Below are 20203 nucleotides of genomic sequence, written 5' to 3'. Positions count from 1 at the left end.
TTACCCCAGAGCAAAGGCAAACACATTTCTTCCCCCTTTTATTTATTTTAACCATTATCATAGCCACTCTTTGTTCCTAAGGATTTATCTCTTCTCCATTAGAACTACAGATTGAGAAAACTTGGACAATCTGACTCCTCTCATGGAGATTAAATGTGAAAAAGTGTATTTGGAATAGATGAGTCATTTCAGATCACATACACACATATTACCTATTTTGTGTGTGTGTGTGTTTTAACATGACTTAAGATTTCCTGAATCTGAAGTTTATACAGAGAAATACTGCTCATTTCATCACTACAGAGTCATTATTTAAATAGATGGAGATCTTTTAAATTTTGGAATGAACTCTGCTACTTGTTTTCCTATAAATGTGTGCCGGCAGATTTATCTCTCAAATTTTGATTTGGCTCATTTAGTCATATTAGTAGTTGAAAGACTTGGTTCCCTTGAGTGTATCTCCTGAGCACAGGGGAAATGGCCAGGAGTGGACCAGGCAGGAAGAAAAGTAACCAACATATGATTTCAAAACTGTGACCAACCTGAACAGATTGCTGAGGGCAGGTGGGATGTTCAATTGTGGTCCACGACTAGGCCTAGTGGCTAATGTGAGAAATTCTATTTACTTGCTTTTTTAAAAAATAACTTTATTAAGATATCATTAACATATTATTAAATGTCCACTTAAAGTGGACAGCTCACAGGACTGAACAGGGAGTTCTCTGGTAGCCTAGTGGTTAGGACTCAGCAGTTTCACAGTTGACGGATGGGGAAGGATGAGGGGACTAAGACCCCACAAGCCGCATGATGTGGCCAAAAAAACAAACAAATAACAAAACAAACAACAGGAAAACCCATACCCACACCCCACAAGCCTGTGCAGCTGTCTATTCTTAGAACATTCCACCCACCAAAGGAATCTTGTCAGAGGTCAATTCCCATTCCCTTCTGCCCTCAGCCCTCAACAAGGGCTAATCTACTTCCAGATCCTATATAAAGACTTGCTGATTTTGGGGTGTTTCATATAAATCAAATCACACCATACAGTCTTCTTCTGTGACCATCTTCTTTCACTTAGCACAGCGTTTTGAAGACTTACCATTTTATAGCATATATCAGCGCTTCAAGTCTTTTCATCGCCGAGTGCTGTTCCATTGTAAGGGTGTGCTGTATTTTATCTGTCCATCCATCTGCTGATGGACATTTGAGTTTGTTTCCAGTGTTCAGATGTTATGAGTAACACTGCTGTGTGTCCTCTTCCTCGGATCCCAGGAGGGAGCTGTGGACCTCATGGCAACTCTAGGCTGATCTTTTAAAAAATATTTTGGCCATGTCCTTCCAGCATGTGAGAGTCACAGGCATTCAAAATTGAGTTTGATGTCTTATAACAGTTGCTTCTTAAGTGTTAATCAGACTTCAGCAGGCAAAACCAGTGAGTTAACTGTTCTTTGTCAAATAGAATGACCCAGCATGACTGGGTCTAATGCTGCCATCAGCTTCAAATCTGTTGTAGAGACTAACACCTATGTCTTGGAGATGATCCTGCCCACCGCCATCTCTCACAACTAGTTTCTGAATACCCCTTACTGACCCCATGATCCCAAACTTTTTAAATTTTATTTTTAACTGGGGGATAATTGCTTTACAATGTTGTGTTGGTTTCTGCCACAGAACAATGTCAATCAGCTACAAGTGCACACATATCCCCTCCTTCTTGAACTCTCTCCCACCCCCTACTCCATCCCACCTCTCCAGGGCGTCACAGAGCACTGGATTGAGCCCCCTGTGTTAGACAGCAGCTTCCCACTAGCTGTCTGTTTTACATATGATTTACATGCATGTGTTTCAATGCTACTCTCTCAACGCTTCCCATGTCTCTCAGCTCCCCACTGCTCCGCCATGTCTGAGTGTGCAGTGCCAAGCAGACAGGAAGAAGGATGTTTGGCCAGTGGGCTCCTCTGCTTGGGGGGCTCAGAGCCAGTCAGGAAGATGTCACAAGGGGGTGACTGGCAGGGCCCCTGACTTCCTACATTTTTCACTATCTAAAAAATCCAGGCTCCAGTGAAGTCCACACAAACCTAAGAATTTAGTTTTAGACCAGTCTGGCCCTCCTCTTCCCACAGGTTATAACCATCACATTGAAAGGCTCCTAAAGAAATCTAAAATGATCCCCACAATAATAGCTTGCTGGTAAAGGAATGGCTTACTTTAGGAATTATTTTCAGTTCACTGTTGTTTAGTCGCTAGGTCGTGTCCAGTTCTTTTGTGACCCCATGGACTGTAGACTGCCCGGCTCCTCTATCCATGGGATTTCCCAGGCACTGATACTGGATTGGGTTGCCATGTCCTCCTCCCCAGGGTATCTTCCCAACCCAGGGATTGAAACTGTGTCTCCTGCATTGGCAGGGGTGTTCTTTACCACTGAGCCACCAAGGAAGCCTATTTTCAGCTTTTATAAACTTTTTATAATGTTATTTCTAATGAGTAATTTTTAAATATCTTTACTCCATGAACCATATTTTTATCCAAATATGTTTTACTACAACCTTTGCTAATACATCAAAAGAACCTTTTAGCAAATGTTAAAGAGAATTTAATAATTGCTCGGATACCTTCATAAGTCTCTTCACCAGAAATGTTTAAATCCTTTTTCAAAGCAAAAAATGTCTGTGGACAAGCTGTTTCTTGACTCTTGGCCCTGACTATCTGTTAGAAGCTCAAACTAGAGACTTTCAGGGTGAGTTTTTTCCATTTTTGAACATGAGGCTTTGAGAAAGGATTTTCCCAAAATTTAAAAATATCTCTTGAAACATGATAAGATAAAGAAGCAAGTGCAATGACTTTTTTTTCAATCTGACCTTTGCCTTAGAGTTTTACATCATTTTTGGAGAACTAAGTTTTAGAAAAAACATTCTCTGACATCCACAGTTTCAGATCTTTTCTTAGCCATGGCTTTTTGTAAATCATTTTAGGAGAAAGAAAGGGGCAAGTCTGCTTTCCTGATCTCTAAAATCTGATTAACATAAGCTTGTCATGATGCAGCTGAGACTTAAGACTTTTCTGACCACCAAAGTTGCTCCAGTCAGGAACTCAAGATAACGTGTGTGCAGAAGGTCCACTTCCTGCCACCTCTTGTTGCCTCTCCTGGTCCAGATCATCACACCTTTCACCTGGGCCACCTCAGTGACTCCCAACTCATTTCTCAATACCATGGTCCCCCATCTCCTACCCACTTGGCCCAACAGTCTCTTCTGTGCGTGAATCGCATTAGGGCATTCCCTTTCAAAAGCCCTGCGAGACCTTTTACTCTACCCACGATAAAAGTCAGTCTTTCTGCATAACTGCAAGGGCCTGAATGGTCAGGCCCCTGCCTGTTCCCTCAGATTCATCTCATGACCTGGAGAGCAGTCAGTCTTTTCTGTCAGGCTCTGTGACCTTCCCACACCTCTGCCAGCCAGGCTCACCATCCTGCCCCTCACCAGCCTCAAGTTCTTTAGGTGTCAGCATAAATGTTGCCTCTTCAGAAAGGCCTCCTCTGACCACACTTTCTAAGTGAAACTCTTCTGCTTTTCATTCTGCAAAATTGGTTCACTCTTTACTTTCCTCATAGTGCTAATTTCAAGCTATAATTTAAAAATGTGTGTGTTCACTTTTTTATTGTCTGCCTCTCTCACTAGAGGGTAAGATATACATGGACAGGAAATTTGCCGAGCACACAGCAGGATGTAAATATTTGCTGAATTAATAAATTCATGAATTTAATAGCCTATTATATCTTAATGCATATGAATTACTCCTTTAATGAGCGTCCGTCATATTCCTTACACATTCCCAGGCTCCACTGGCCACTGTTCTGTCTTGTCATTTTCCAGCCAAGGCGTCTGCTACAGGGATCAGAACTAGGAGGAAGGTTTCTTTATGGGTCATTTCTCTAGAAGCTGACACCTGAATTAAAGGGGTAAGTGGTTGGCCAACTTCACGTACTGCTCCATATGACAGTGCTGCGTGGAGGTGCAAGAGGCAGCCCCACTTAGGTGTGCAACGAACACATGATTACAGAACAGGAAGTCTGTCTCTTTAGCTCAACTTTATTTTTCATTGCTTTGAAAATGGTTGCTTCCTTCTACTCTGATGACATCCCATTTCAGCCTGAACACACAGCTCACATGCATACAAATGATGGAAGAGGAATGTTAGCAGTGCATGAGGCACCTTCAGTTTAATGTGCAATACCCTAAGGCGGGGAACACAGACACTTTTCCTCCAAAAACAGACCACGGGGGCTGAGACCAGATCCGACTGCGCCTCGCCTGTGCAGTGGGAGGAGTAGCTGCCCTTTCTCCTGGTTCTTCAGAATAAATTAAACCAGAAAATTCAGTTAGACAGCACTTTAAGCACAACCCTTACTAATGCGATCACTGATTTAGTAAATTAAAATGTCTCAAGCTGACCACAAATGAAATGGTGACAGGCCTCACTGCATGACGGGGCTTGAGGCCTGGCTCCTGGAGATTGGTCTCCTTGTCTAGGACACTCTCACCCACAGGACCACCTGGTACGCTCCTAAACAGATCTGCGTCAACAGAATTCTGGAGGAACTGATCCCCTCTTGTTGCTTTCCCTGACCATCACACTGTACCAGGGCTAGGCTGTCAGCTCCAGAGACTCAGGGTCGCCATCAAATGACTGAGGGTCTCCTGGGCCTGGAAACTCAACATGGAAGGAGACGATGACCACACGTCACACAACTGGACTCTGCCTAAAAACCGAGCCTGGGTATAACAGAGCATTTGCCAGCAATGAAGCTGTCTTGGGCACAACTGTCTCCCTCAGGACCATGGTCCCTCCATCACTGCAGAAAAGCATGTGTCAACAGAGGGGATATATTATACACACACACACACACACACACACACACACACACACACATATAGCTGGTTCACTTTGCTGTATAGCAGAAACTAACACAACCTTGCACAGTAACTATACGCCAATACAAATTTTTTTTAATACAAAAAAAAAAAAGAAAGAAAGAAAAGCACCAGTGCCTCCTTCACCCTGTCCTAAGTCACCTAGCTCCTATCCCCTGAGCTCCCTGGGCCTCCCAAGAGGTCGGGGATGCTGGCAGCCCCCTGGAGATGAGCTGGGGTCCCTGGGTCCTCACACGCAGACAGTGTGCTTGGGCAGCACTCATGTCAGTCTGTTCCCATCCTCTGGATAGAGTCAAGCTGACATTTAAAAAAATTTTTTTTCATATTTTGTGTTGCTCAATGAGTCCAGATTTCTCCGGAGATGGACCTCTAATTAATAAGTGTACAAACCTAGTTCCACATACATGAAAAAAAATTTTTTTTTCTGACTCAAGACAAAACCAATGGGTCTGCTGTCTAAAGCATCAAAAGAGGAGTAGAGCATGATTTAAAACCAAGAAAGGACAGGTCACTTCAGCATCTTCAAACAAAAGTTCATCCTTGGACTCAGAATCAAGACATTTTACCAACCAAGAAGGCAACTGCACCACAATAATGGCTTGTATTTACAGATATGTTCTTAACATGCCTTGTCAGAATGTCACATGACCTTGTGGGTCATCATAATCAGGAGGTCATTTATATTAAATGATGAACAACAGCCACTGAATACTGATCACAGAGACACTGCCCTACATACTCTAATATAGCACCTTGTTCAGTTATCGTCTCTCTGCAGGACAGCTATTACTGTCTCCACTTTGCTAACTTTGAAGCCATGTGTGTCTAGCGCTCAAGCCAGCAAACATGTGTGCATGCTAAGTCACTTCAGTTGTGTCCGACTCTTTAAAACCCCATGGACTGTAGCCCACCAGGCTCCTGTCCAAGGGATTCTCCAGGCCAGAATACTGGAGTGGGTTCCCATGCCCTTTTCCACAGGATCTAGCTGACGCAGGGATCAAACACGAGTCTCTTCCATCTCCTGCCTTGGAGGTGGATTCTTTACCTCTAGCACTTACCTGAAAAGCCAATAAAAACTTTGGTCTGGAAATGCTTGTGTTTTCCACACTCCATTGATTAGAAAGACAGCAGACCTTTTCCCCATAGACTAGAAACTCACCGTTTCAAGAAATAAATCTATTAAATCATGTAAGTCATCAGAAAAAGCCAAAAGTACACTACTACCACTCCATACTCGAACAACAATTAGTAATGGTTTTTATAGAGTATTTACAGCCTTAAACTACTATTCAATGTATACATTACAAATTAGAGAAAGGAAAACTTGATCAGAAAGGAAAATTTCAGCTATGCTATTAAAGCATCTCTTGAGTTTAAGACGTGCTAAGACATTCCGGTAATTACACAGGTTATTTTTAAAGGCTTAATAAGTACCACAGCTGTGGTACATATACACCATGGAATATTACTCAGCCATTAAAAAGAATTCATTTGAATCAGTTCTAATGAGATGGATGAAACTGGAGCCCATTATACAGAGTGAAGTAAGCCAGAAAGATAAAGACCAATACAGTATACTAACGCATATGTATGGAATTTAGAAAGATGGTAACGATAACCCTATATGCAAAACAGAAAAAGAGACACAGATGTACAGAACAGACTTTTGGACTCTGTGGGAGAAGGCAAGGGTGGGATGTTTTGAGAGAAGAGCATCGAAACATGAATACTATCAAGGGTGAAACAGATCACCAGCCCAGGTTGGATGCATGAGACAAGTGCTTGGGGCTGGTACAGTGGGAAGACCCAGAGGGATGGGGTGGGGAGGGAGGTGGGAGGGGGGATTGGGATGGGGAATACGTGCAAATCTATGGCTGATTCATGTCAATGTATGACAAAAACCACTACAATATTGTAAAGTAATTAGCCTCCAACTAATAAAAATAAATGAAAAAAAAAATAAAGGCTTAATAAATTAGGGCTAGTAGATTATCATTTACTTGCTCCTCCCTAACTCCAGTGACAGTGCCAAGAAGGGAGCTGTCACTCACGGCAATCCTCTCTGGCTGCAGGACTGCTGAACCAACTACAGTCCCCATAGAACCAACCTTTGGCCACTGTGGCTGATCCAAAGATGAATACGACTCATCTGGAATCCCTCTCTGGGATTTTTCTAGAAGCTCGAGAATGCCCTCTCCTCCTGAGTTGGGAGAATGTGAGCCCAGCTGGACTGATGGCCAGGGGTTCACCCTTAAAGAAACAGCCTGGCCTGGAAATTGTGCTAAAGCACAGAGCGAGTTGGAGGGAGGGAGCTGAAAGGCGAGAGAAGGCAAGAGTGCAGATGAGAGAGAGAAAGAGAGGAGAAGAGGGAGGATGGGAGGAGGAGAGGACACTGAAAAGACAGGTGGAGGGTGGCAGGTACAGACACACGTGACCAACGCCCCCACCCAACCCCAGGCTGCGGTTGGCATTTCTGCAGTGAGGTACCCACAGACACCTTCTGTCCTGTCCTCCGGAGGGCAAAGGAGTGCTCTCAACTGCCCCTGCTCCTCCTCAGTCCTCTGTTAAGAGCAAGCAAGCAGTGTGCGGTGGACAGCACCCGTCACCTGCCTGTGAACATCACTACCGAGATGAAATGAAGTCACCTCCAGCGAGCCAAAAAGCCCACTGGATTTCTTTAAGCACAGGAGGAAGTATAAAAAGTATAAAGTATAAAAGTATAAAAAAAGTATGAGATAGTCAGCAAGCATGCCCAATGCCTAAGATCTCATAAAGAGTGGACTGTTGTCAACAGTGTTACCTGGAAACCCAGCTCTATCTCAGGGACAAGGCCTTCGCCATTCCTGACAATGAATGACTTGCTCCGGGCCAACATCATCTCCGTGGGAGCCACTCAGCACTTCTGGACAGGCCACGTGGTAAAGAGAGCTCGGATGAGAGACCGCCTGCGATCTCATGCCAGGCCCTTAGCTAAGAACCCCTCGCTCACTTATGTGCCCTCAGGCCCTCGCCACTCCTGCTCTGTCCGTGCCTACCTCATGCCATTTCCACTCTGTCGGTATTGAGGTAGGAGATAGCGGGCCTCTGGGCCGGACACCTGGTATTTGTCAAGTGGAGTAAAATTCAAGCTTTGTTCTCACCCAGATGCTCCAAGGACAAAGCTAGTGGTAAAAGCTGAGTTCTGCTAACGCAAAGAGAAAAGGTGCCCACTCCTGAGGTCAAGGAAGACTTCCCTGTCTGCACATGTTCAGGAAGTCTTCTCTGGGGTTGAAAAGGGAAGGGACCCCACCCCATAAGAAGTGTGCACCCATAGGCCTCTATGAAGAAAGTTGCACACACATCTTTGGGAAGGTGCGTGGACCAGTCAGGTGTGAAGAAAGAAACAAGGTAATTGGCCAAAGGTAAACAAAGACCTAGCAGGGCTGTCCCGTATAACTGACTTAAATCACGTCCAGACTGTGTTCCTCCTCACTCACTCCACACTCCTCTCCAGGTGTGTCTCTCTCTCTGCCCTCCTTCTGAGCTGGATGAACAAATTGTTCTCCTGTGTGCTCTCCCATACGTTGTGCTATGTATCTAATCATAAATGTTGGACCTGCTTTTACAGTTGTTGCCTCCTTGACACAGTCTTGCTTACAAACAGGGCAAGAGTCCGGGCCACTTCTGCATCTCGCCTCTAGTCCCTGGTAGTCTAGTGGCTAGGACTCTTGGTTTTCATCCAGGTTCCCCAGGTTTAATTCCTGGCCAGGGAACTAGGATCTCTCCCTCTGAGATCAGCATCATCCCAGCTGCTGTGCAAAGTGAAACACTGGTCTTTCCATGTTGTTTCCCAGTGTGACTGAGCCCCAGGCCCTTCCCAGGCTTAGGTCAGAGCTGAAAGGAGGCATGCGTGGAAGCAGGGAGCACCAGGAAGGGAGGCTGTCTGCGACATGCCAAAGTTCAAAACAGTTTCCTCCTCACCATTTTCCAAACCCAGCAAGCCTTGCTCGGTGAAAAGCTGGAAACATCCATGTCTGAACAGTGGTCCAGACAGGCCCATGTTCACTCAGTTCTCTCTCCTGCCTCACCAGCCTGGACTCTTGGCAAAGGTCCTTTATATTAACCTGGGTGATGCATCTTGAGGTAGAACAAGTTCACTATCTACAAGTAGATGTTTACAGTGTTTCCCTTCCTTTCAGACTGCTCTCTTTCCATCCACTGGTCACTGAGGCAGACTTCCTGCTCTGATGGAGTCACGGGCTCTAGGTAGGTAATTCTATTAGTGAGAAGAGTCCACATGCTCAGCAAGTGTCAGCAAGTAATTTCACCTGATTTAAAGACCGATCGAAATCTACTTACAAGTGTAAACTAGGTGAGCCAGCATGGTTTCGTATATAAGCAAGACCAAAATGAAGACGATATGAAAAACAATTGTGGAACTTTGTAGTATGATGAATAAAGTCCCTTAAGAGGTACGTTTTCTAAAGCAAAGTCCTTGTTAGGGTCAGGATGTGGGAAGTGCACTAATAGGCTCAGGATTAGGGTTTGGTTTCCCTTTCATTCTCCCTTCATGTCTCCCACAATTTGGGGACATGCTTCTCAACTTGGTAACAACGCACTTGTGTAAGCTTCATAATCAAGGGACAGAGACTCTATTCCATGTACTTAAGAAGGGAAATTTCCCTTCATTTCTGAAGATATACTTAAGGAAATGTGATATGACCTGATAAGAGTCTTGAAAATATCTCTTAAAAATATTGATCATCTTTTTCTTGGTGACACCTGGGAGAAATTTTGGTATGAATGGTGAAATTTTTGACAGTATCCCATGAATCGAGCAAAAGTTAAACCAAACTGATTCATCTTACCTTCTTAAGGTTTTCTGGAAATGAGTGGGTCTGTTATCTCAGCAGGGTTCTTTCACTCCTCTTCTTACCTGTCTGCTTCTGTGTGGCTTCCTCACCACATCATCTGGTCTACCAGAGAGTGGTCCTGGCAAACCATCACCCCAGCTGCCCTTTGCAGCACCACAGCCACTGTGCTGACTCTTCTTACTTGAACCCCAAGTACTGCCCAACCTCAGCACCCTCTTAGACTGGAAACCCCATGGTGAGGACCGAGTTTTTCATTCAGGCTGTGAAAGTTGGCAACCCCTAACAGGTCACACCTGAGAAAACACCAGTTTTAAAATGCCACTGTGTAAATGAAAAACACCTACCTTTCTTGTAGAATAACTTTGTTTTCTTTCTTCCAAAAGTCTTTAAAGTCAGAGCTGAATTCATGCCAGATACCGAAGAAAACATTTGGGGACACTTCCTTCTCTCCAATTTTTGGTCTCATGAAGAAATAGGCTGTAGTCTCCAAAAAGCTGTGAAAGCATGCATGCGCATACACACACACACACACACACACACACACACACAAGTATAAAAGCTATAATTACTTTCCAATATGGGGTATTCTTTCTCCATCCAAAGGCTGATTTCATTCAGCAGTTATTATTACCAAGAGGCCTCAACTCCTCAGGCACCAACAGTTCTCTTAAGGTTTCATGTTAGAGATTTTGGACACAGATGTTAGCAGCGGATAAGAGTCCTTCATATACTATCCTGGTAACTATCCAGGTAACTATCCCTGGTCCATCCATTTTCAAAATTAATCACTATGTGTCTGACCTATTTCAGAAATGAACCTGTAATCAAGTTGGGACATAAGGGAAGTTGTGGGTCTATACTTTTTTTCTAGACTCTAAACAAATGAAATATCAGCCCTCTGCCCCTAAACTAACATGTATCTATATGTATATTGTACATGTTATTTTAATACATGTACATGTTATATAATACATGTATTGTACTACTTCTATACTCTTTGACTTCCTATATTGCTGATGGGGAAAAATCAACAGCCCTGGGAGATACTGACCGAGGCTCCCCCTGAAGACCATGGTAACACAGCTGAGTGGGTGTGTTAGGGCGGCCAGCATCCTGTCTGGCAACAGTGCCCATCTCCAGAAGGTGCCCTCAAGGCCGCTTCATATTACACGTACGCGATGCTCAGAAGAGTTTCAAAGGGTTGACAGGCAGCACGCAACTAGTAAATGGTAGATTTATGCTGCATCTTGACGTGGACCTCCCAGACTCCAGAAGTGTTCACTGTTTAAGCCATCCAGTTTATGGCATTTTGTGATAACACTCAGAATTAAGGCAAATGATCTAGATTTTTAAATACATAAATTTCAGGGGGCAAAGTCTATTATAAACACTTAAAAGACACTAACTATAATGGTTTGAATTTCTTTATATCTTGCTTCAAACAAACTGTAAGAAAATAAAATCATTTATTACATATATGAACAAATTCAAAACTAATTGGAGTTTTGAAAAGACACTGGGTATTTGATGAGATTAGAGATTATTGTTATTGTTGGGGATGAAACTGCTGGTGGTTATTTTTTAAAGGGGATCTTTTAGAGATACATACTAAAATATACATGGATGACATCATGCCTGTTGAGGACTTGCTTCAAAAACGGTGTGGGAGGGGGCAAGTGGGCAGGGGTATAGATGAAACCAATTCAGGAACTGCTGAAACTGGGTGATGAATGTATGGTGATCACTGTACATTCTGTTTGCTGCCTCTGAATCACAATTCAGTTCTTCACCTGCACGGTGTTTAATTTACCTACCCCTGCATCCTTTAGCAAAGTATCAAATTCATTGTCTTCTATTTCTGGCATCCCAGATGTCTTTTTATTGGATTTTCCTCCAGATCCTAAGAGTATGCAGACTTCTGCATCTATAAATAATATTCTCTCAGCCATGCAGACTCGTTGAAAGACACCATTATTTATATACAAATGCTTTATAATTCAATGTTCCCATGTCCTCACTCATTTTAAAATCTGGCTTCATAGACCACCATTCCACTACTTTTCTCTCAAGAGTCTCTGGTCTAAACCTATAATTTTTAGCAACTTTCCTTCTCATGACCTAAAATAATGGAACCATTACTGTCTTGTTTACTTGAACTTGAAAGTGAGAAATTATTAACAGCTTTCTTTTGCTCCTCTACGTTAAACTGATGCAAACTGAATTAAAAATATTTCACTTTCCCCTTATAAAAGTCTCAGGAGTTTATAGGAGACAGTTGACATAAAGGTTACCTATTTCATGGCCTAACTTTGTATTAACTTTGGATTTAAAAAAAAAGTTGAAAAGATAATATAGAGAATTCCAATATAGCCTCCATTCAGCTTCTCCTAATATTAACATCTCACACAACCACAACCAATGTTATCAAGAGATAACATTGAAAATGAGAGGATTCTTTTGTTAGGAGCCATTGCAAACTATCTTCTGAATAAAGTACATGAAACTGTATAGATGAGTAGGGAGGACAGGTAAGGGTGGTCACCCCAATGTGGTGCTGGCCTGCTGACCCTAAGAGACACAGAAAGACAGATACACAAAGATATATATATTTAATTGAAGTATAGTATTGTGCTAATTTCAGGTATACATCATAGTGACCCAGTTATTTTTTTCAGATTCTTTTCCATTATAGGTTATTACAAAATACTGTAATTTCTAAAATACTGACTATAAAGTAGGTCCTTGTGGCTAATCTGTTTTATGGACAGTGGTTGTATCTGCTAATCCAAAACTTCTAATTACTTATATTACATGTAAGTAAGATCATAATAGTATTTGCCTTATTCTGCCTGACTGATTTCAATAGGTATAATATTCTCTAGTCATGTCTAGCTCTTTGCAACCCCATGGACTGCAGCACACCAGGCTCCTCTGTTATTCACAATCTCCTGGAGTTTCCTCAAATTCATGTCCATTGAATCAATGATGCCATCCAACCATCTCATCCTCTGTCACCCCCTTCTCCTGCCTTCAAACTTTCCCAGCATCAGCGTCTTTTCCAATGAGTTGGCTCTTCAAATCAAGTAGCCGAAGTATTGGAGCTTTAGCTTCAGCATCAGACCTTCCAATGAATATGCAAGACTGGTTTCCTTTAGGATTGTCTCGTTTGATGTCCCTGCTATCCAAGGCACTCTCAAGAGTCTTCTCCAGTACCACAGTTCAAAAGCATCAATGCTTCGGCACTCAGTCTTCTTTATGGTCCAACTCTCACATCCATACTTCTGATGATTACTGGGAAAACCACAACTTTGACTATACAGATCTTCGTCAGCAAAGTGATGTCTCCGCTTTTTAATATGGTAGTTTAGGTTTGTCACGTCTTTTCTTCCAAGGAGCAAGCATCCTTTAATTTCATGGCTGCAGTCACCATCCACATAGATTTTGGAGCCCAAGAAGATACAGTTTGTCACTGTTTCCACTTTCCACTATTTTCCCATCTATTTGCTACTGTTTCCACTTTCCCCCCATCTATCAGGCGAAATAATGGGCTGGATAAAGCACAAGCTGGAATCAAGATTGCCGGGAGAAATATCAATAACCTCAGATATGCAGATAACACCACTCTCATGGCAGAAAGCAAAGAGAAACTAAAGAGCCTCGTAATGAAGGTGAAAGAGGAGAATGAAAAAGCTGGCTTAAAACTCAGCTTTCAAAAAACTAAGATCATGGCTTCCAGTCCCATCACTTCATTGCAAATAGATGGAGAAACAATGGAAACTGTGACAGACTTTATTTTCTTGGGCTCCAAAATCACTGCAGATGGGTGACTGCAGTCATGAAATTAAAGGACGCTTGCTTTTTGGAAGGGAAGCTTTGACAGACCTAATGTGATAATCGCTCAGTCAGGTCCAACTCTTTGCGACTCCATGGACTGTAGCCCACCAGGCTTCTCTATCCATGGAATTCTCCAGGCAAGAATACTGGAGTGGGTTGTCATGCCCTTCTCCAGGGGATCTTCCTGACCTAGGGATCGAACCTGGGTCTCCTGCATTGCAGGCAGATTCTTTACCGGTGACAAACATAGACAGTGTATTAAAAAGCTGAGGCATTACTTTACTGACAAAGGTCTGTACAGTCAAAGCTATGGTTTTTCCAGTAATCATGTATGGATGTGAGAGTTGGACTGTAAAGAAGACCTAGTGCCAAAAATACTGATGCTTTTGAACTGTGCTGTTGGAGGAGACTCTTAAGAGTCCCTTGTACTGTAAGGAGATCAAACCAGTCAATCCTAAAGGAAACCAATCCTGTATATTTATTGGAAGAACTGATGTTGAACCTGAAGCTCCAATATTTTGGCTGCCTGAGGTGAAGAGATGACTCATTAGAAAAGACCCTGGTCCTGGGAAAGATTGAATGCAGGAGAAGGGGATGACAAATGATGGGATAGCTGGATGGCATCACTGACTCAATGGACATGAGTTTGAGCAAGCTTTGGGAGATGGTGAAGGTCAGGGAAGCCTGGTGTCCTGCAGTCCATGGGGTCACAAAGAGTCAGACAGGACTGAACAACAATATTTGTCATGAGGTCATGGGACCTGAGGACTGAACAACAATATTTGCCATGAGGTCATGGGACCTGATGCCATGATCCTAGCTTTTTGAATGTTGAGTTTTAAGTCAGCTTTTTCATTCTCATCTTTCACCCTCATTAAGAGGCTCTTGAGTTCCTCTTCACTTTCTGCCATGGGTGGTGTCATCCGCATATCTGTGGTTATTGACATTTCTCTTGGCAATCTTAGTTCCAGCTTGATCTTCATCCAGCCTGGGATTTTGCATGATGTGTTCTGCATATAAGTTAAATAAGCAGGGTGACAAATATAGCTTTGACGTACTCCTTTCCCAATTTTCAATCAGTTTGTTGTTCCATGTCTAGTTCTAACTATTGCTTCTTGACTTGCATACAGGTTACTCAGGAGACAGGTAAGCTGTTCTGGTATCCCCATCCCTTTAAGAATTTCCCACAGTTTGTTGTGATCCACACAGTCAAAGACTTTAGCATAGTGAATGAAGCAGAAGTAGATGATTTTCTGTAATTCTCTTGCTTTTTCTATGATCCAATGGATGTTGGCAATGTGATCTCTGGTTCCTCTGCCTTTTCTAAACTCAGCTTGAACATCTGGAAGTTTTCGGTTCACACACTCTTGAAGCTTAGCTTGAAGGATTTTGAGCATAACCTTGCTAGCACGTGAAATGAGTGCAGTAGTTTGAACATTCTTTGGCACTGCCTTTCTTTGGGATTGGAATGAAAACTGACCTTTTCCAGTCCTGTGGCCACTGCTGAGTTTTTTCTTTCATATTGACTGCAGTACTTTAACAGCATTATCTTTTAGGATTTGAAATCATACAGTAACCCTATTTTTAGTTTTCTAAGGAACCACTATAATGTTTCCCATAGAAGCTGCACCAGTTTACATTCCCACCAGCAGTGTAGGAGGACTCTCTTTTCTCTATTCTTTCTCCAGCATTTATTATTTGTCAACTTTTTGAAAGTGGCCATTTTGACAGGTGTGAGGGGATACTTCACTGTAGTTTTGATTTATGTCTCTCTAATAATTAGTCACACTGAGCATTTTTCATGTGCCTGTTGGCCACCTCTAAGTCTTCTTTGGAGAAATGTCTGTTTAGATTTTCTGCTTACTTCTTGGCTGGGTTGTTTGTTTCTTTAATACTGAGTTATATGAGCTCTTTTTATATTTTCCATGATAGCACCCTATTGGTTACATTATTTCTTTCTCTCCTTCCGGGTAGCCTTTTCATTTAAAAAAAAATTTTTATGTCTTCCTTGGCTGTGTGAAAGCTTTTAAATTTGATTAGGCCTCATTTATTTATTTTTTAAATATTTATTTATTTATGGCTATGCTGCCTCTTTGTTGCTGGACGCAGGCTTCCTCTAGTGGTAGCGAACGGGGACTACTCTCCAGTTGGGGTGCATGGGTTTCTCACTGTGGCAGCTTCTCTTTTGTGGAGAATGGACTCTAGAACATGGGCTCAGTAGCTATGCTGCATGAGCCTACTTGCTCCGTGGCAGGTGGGATCTCCCCAGACCAGGGATCAAACTCATGTCCCCTGCATTGGCAGGTGAATTCTTAACCACTGGACCACCAGGAAAGTCCAGGTCTCATTTATTTTTTGTCATTTTCATTTAGTTAATTAATTTTAAAATTTTATTTTTATTTTAAAATTTTTATTTACTTTTAATTATTTTATTTATTTTGAATTTTTATTTTAAAATTTAATTAATTTTTTATTATTATTTTCATTTTATTTATTTTATTTTAATTTTATTTAATAAACTATTTAAAAAATTTTACTTGGCTGTGCTGGGTCTTAGCTGTAGCACACAGGATCTTAGTTGCAGCACGCGGGATCTAGTTCCCTGACGATGGATCAAACCTGGGACCTCTGCATTGGGAAATCAGAGTCTTAACTACTGGACCACTAGGAAGTCCTGGTCTCATTTATTTTTGCTTTTATTTCTTTTGCCTTGGAAGACTGACCTAAGAAAATGTTGCTGTGATTTATGTCTGAGGATGTTTTGCCTATGTTCTCTTTTAGGAGTTTTATGATGTCATGTCTTATATTTCAGTCTTCAAACAATTTTGAGTTTATTTTTGTATATGGCGTGAGGGAGTGTTCTAAAAAACACAAATTAGTAATGTAAATAATGAAAGGAGGGTTGTCACTACTAATTCCATGGACATTTAAAGAAATGCTATGAATAATTCTTTGACAAAAATTTTGATAACTTAGATAAAATAAGTCAAATATTGGAAAGACACTAACTACTAGAAATCTCACAGTAGAAATAATCTGAAAACATGTACATCTATTAAAGAAATTAAGTCAATAATTTATAACCTTCCAGAAAAGAGACCACAAGGCCTAGGTGATTTCCCTAGAGAATTCTATCACATCCTTATAGAAAAAAAATGAATCTCTCTCAGAAAGTAGCTGCAGAAGAAAGAGTTCCTAACTCATTCTATGAAGCCAGCAACTGTCATGAGACCCAAACAAGATAATGACATTACAAGAAAAAAAAAAAGTGCAGGCCAATATGCCTCTTCAGAATAGATTAAAAAATTCACAACAAAATTAGCCAATAGAATCCAACATGAATAAAAAGAGTTATACACCATGACCAAGTGATGCTTATTGTAGTTATGCAAATGAGTTCAATATTCAAATTAAAAATGTAATCTACTGTATCAGTAAACTAAAGAAAAAATCATATGATGATATTCACTTATGCAGGAAAGATATTTGACAAAATACTCTCAGCAAACCAGGGATAGAGAATTTCTTTGACTTAAGAAGAAACATCTACAAAAGAACCCCTATAGGTAACACCATACTAAATGTTAAGAGACTGAATGTTTTCCTCCTAATAATGCTTGTAAGGCTAGGGTGCCCTCTCTTTTACTTCTATTTCACATCACACTGGAAGTTGTAGCTAATGCAATAAGACAAGAAAAGTAAATAAGGTTTACAGATTGGGAGGGAAGAAGTAAAACTGAATTTGCAGATGAATATGCCTATGTAGGGGCTTCCCTGGTAGCTCAGCTGGTAAAGAATCCACCTGGTATGCAGAAATTGAATTGACCCAGTTTGATTCCTGGGTCAGGAAGTTCCCCTGGGGAAGGAGTAGGCTACCCACTCCAGTATTCTTGGGCTTCCTGGTATGTTCAGACAGTAAAGAATCTGCCTGCAATGCAGAAGACCTAGGTTCAATCCCTGGGTCTGGAAGATTCTCTGGCGGAGGGCATGGCAACCCACTTCAGTATTCTTGCCTGAGAATCTCAATGGACAGAGGAGACTGGAAGGTTACAGTCCTTGGGGTCACAAAAAGTCAGACATGAGTGAACGATGAAGCACACAGCACAGCATGTCTATGGAGAAGTGCCAAAGAATCTACAAAATAATTCCTGGAACTAATAAACAAATATAGGAACACTGAAGGATACAGGTCAATACACAAAACTCAAAAGTTTTCTGATATACCAGCATTGAACAATTAAATTTTGAAATTAAAAACATAAATAATTTCCTATAGCACAAAAACATGGAATACTAAGGTATAAATCTAGTTACAGATATAAAATCTATGAGGAAAATTACAAAACTATGATGAAAATATCAAATAAGATCTAAATAAATGGAGAGATATACTATGAACATGGGTTGTTGTTGTTCAGTCGCTAAGTTGTATCTAACTCTTTGTGACCCCACGAACTGTAACACACCAGGCTTTTCTGTCCATCACTATCTCCTTAAGTTTGCTCAAACTCACGTCCATTGAGTCAGTGGTGCCATCTAACCATCTCATCCTCTGTCACCCCCTTCTCCTCTTGCCCTCAATTTTTTCCAGTATCAGAGTCTTTTCTGATGAATTTGCTCTTCACATCAGGTGGCCAAAGTATTGGAGCTTCAGCATTGGTTCTTGCAATGAATATTGAGAGTTGATTTCCTTTAGGATTGACTGGTTTGATCTCTTTGCTGTTCAAGGGACTCTCAAGACTATTCTCCAGCACCACAGTTCATAAGTGTCAATACATTGGTACTTAGCCTTCTTTATGGTCCAACTCTCAGATCCTTACATGACTACTGGAAAAACCATAGTTTTGACTACACAGACCTTTGTCAGGAAAGTGATGTCTCTGCTTTTTAATATACTGTCTAGGTTTGACATAGCTATTCTTCCATAGAGCAAGTGTCTTTTAATTTTGTGGCTGCACTTACTGTCTGCATTGATTCTGGACCCCAAGAAAATGAAATCTGATACTGCTTCCACATTTTCCCCATCTATTTGCCATGAAGTGGTAGGACTGGATGCCATGATCTTAGCTTTTTGAATGTTGAGTTTTAAGCCAGCTTTTTCACTCTCCTCTTTCACTTTCATCAAGAGGCTCTTTAGTTCCTCTTCGCTTTCTGCCATAAGGTGATGTCATCTGCATATCTGAGGCTGTTGATATTTCTCCTGCCAGTTTTGAGCAAAGCCTGTGATGCATCTAGCCCAGCATTCCGCATGATGTACTCTGCATAAAAGCTAAGTAAGCAGGGTGACAATATACAGCTTTGTTGTACCCCTTTCCCAATTTTGAACCAGTCTGTTGTTCCAATGAACATGGGTAGGAATAGTCAATATTGTAAAGATGCCAGTTCTTCCCAACTTAATTTTATTCATGTAATTCCAATAAAAATCCTAACAAGTTATTTTGTGGTTGTTAACAAACTGATTTACTATCCACTATAAAGTGGGACAGTGTGATATATTAGCAAAAGAGTAGCCATATACTTTAATGAAACAGAATAGAGTGTCCAAAAGTAGGCTCAGAAATATAGCTGACTGACCTTTGAATACGGAACAAAGGTAACTCAATGGAGAAATCATAGGCTTTTCAACAAAGGTGCTGAAACAGCTGGATATTTATATGCAAAAAATCAACAAAAGGAATCTATAAACAGACATCACATCTTACACACACACACACACACACACACATACACACAAACCTAAAATACTGATCAACAACCTGTGGTGAGAAAAGTTAAACAATTTGAAGGTGTTATATTATTTTGGGGAGGGGCAAAGATATTAAATAAACATTGGTTAATTTAAAGGTATTAAAAATAGGAGAAATAAAATGTATCATGTTTGTGGCAGCCACAAGTATGCATCTTTCAGATCTCCCAGGTTCCAACTGCAGAAAATGACAATGACCAAGGGCCTTGGATGTTGTGCTCTGAAGTCCATCACTGCATCTGCACAGAGGCCCAGGTTTGCTCCTGGCCAGCAAGTGCATGCAGCAGGGATGCTGGTGTAGATGTCATCTAGGAGACACAGGCTCCTCTAAATGGTGACTTTGGCTCAAGGACTTTCAATTGGCTTTACCAAAACTTTCTGGTAACTGCACTGCAGTCTAAGGCTTTTGCTATTTAGGCTTTCTTCCTTCCCTCTCCACCATGAGCGCTCGATCTGCATCTGGGTCTAACAGCTGCCCCAGCTTCCTCTGCCTTTTTGTTACTGTTTTTCCCAGTAAACCCAGTCTTCGCACCAGGTGTGTGGAGAACCTGAAATAGTACAAGTGGAGCCACGAGGAGCCTGAGAAAACAAGCAGTAAGATGAGGTCTGAGACACAGTCAGCCAGCGCCCCACTGTCCTGGGTGGTACACAGGGCGGGTCCTGGCACAGTGGAGGAGGCCATGAACTGCTAAAGACATCAGCGAAGTGGCCTAGGAAACGTCCTCACAGGTGTGATGATTCAGGTTGTTGAAGATATGGTGAGAACAAGCCACAGAGACAGTGGAATTGGCTGACTACAGCTGAGTTGGACTGACACCCCACAGAGAGATAATGAGGGA

General features: G+C 41.7%; 1 protein-coding gene and 1 non-coding gene across 4 annotated transcripts in view; one reads left to right on the top strand and one right to left on the bottom strand.

Annotated features, from left to right (window-relative positions):
- The window catches only part of FMN2 (formin 2), a 336826-nt gene that overhangs the window by 15475 nt on the left and 301148 nt on the right, over positions 1-20203 (bottom strand). For all 3 annotated transcript variants that reach the window (XM_043926779.1, XM_043926781.1, XM_043926780.1), the window contains one exon: positions 10129-10278. In XM_043926779.1, coding sequence (XP_043782714.1) covers positions 10129-10278 — 150 coding nt within the window. The remainder of the gene's footprint in view (positions 1-10128; positions 10279-20203) is intronic.
- On the top strand, positions 8612-8683 carry TRNAE-UUC. The gene has a single exon. It is a non-coding gene; the product is annotated as a tRNA-Glu (tRNA).

Source organism: Cervus elaphus, chromosome 15 (assembly GCF_910594005.1).
Source record: "Cervus elaphus chromosome 15, mCerEla1.1, whole genome shotgun sequence".
Taxonomy (NCBI): domain Eukaryota; kingdom Metazoa; phylum Chordata; class Mammalia; order Artiodactyla; family Cervidae; genus Cervus; species Cervus elaphus.
This window is presented reverse-complemented; position numbering and strand designations above follow the sequence as displayed.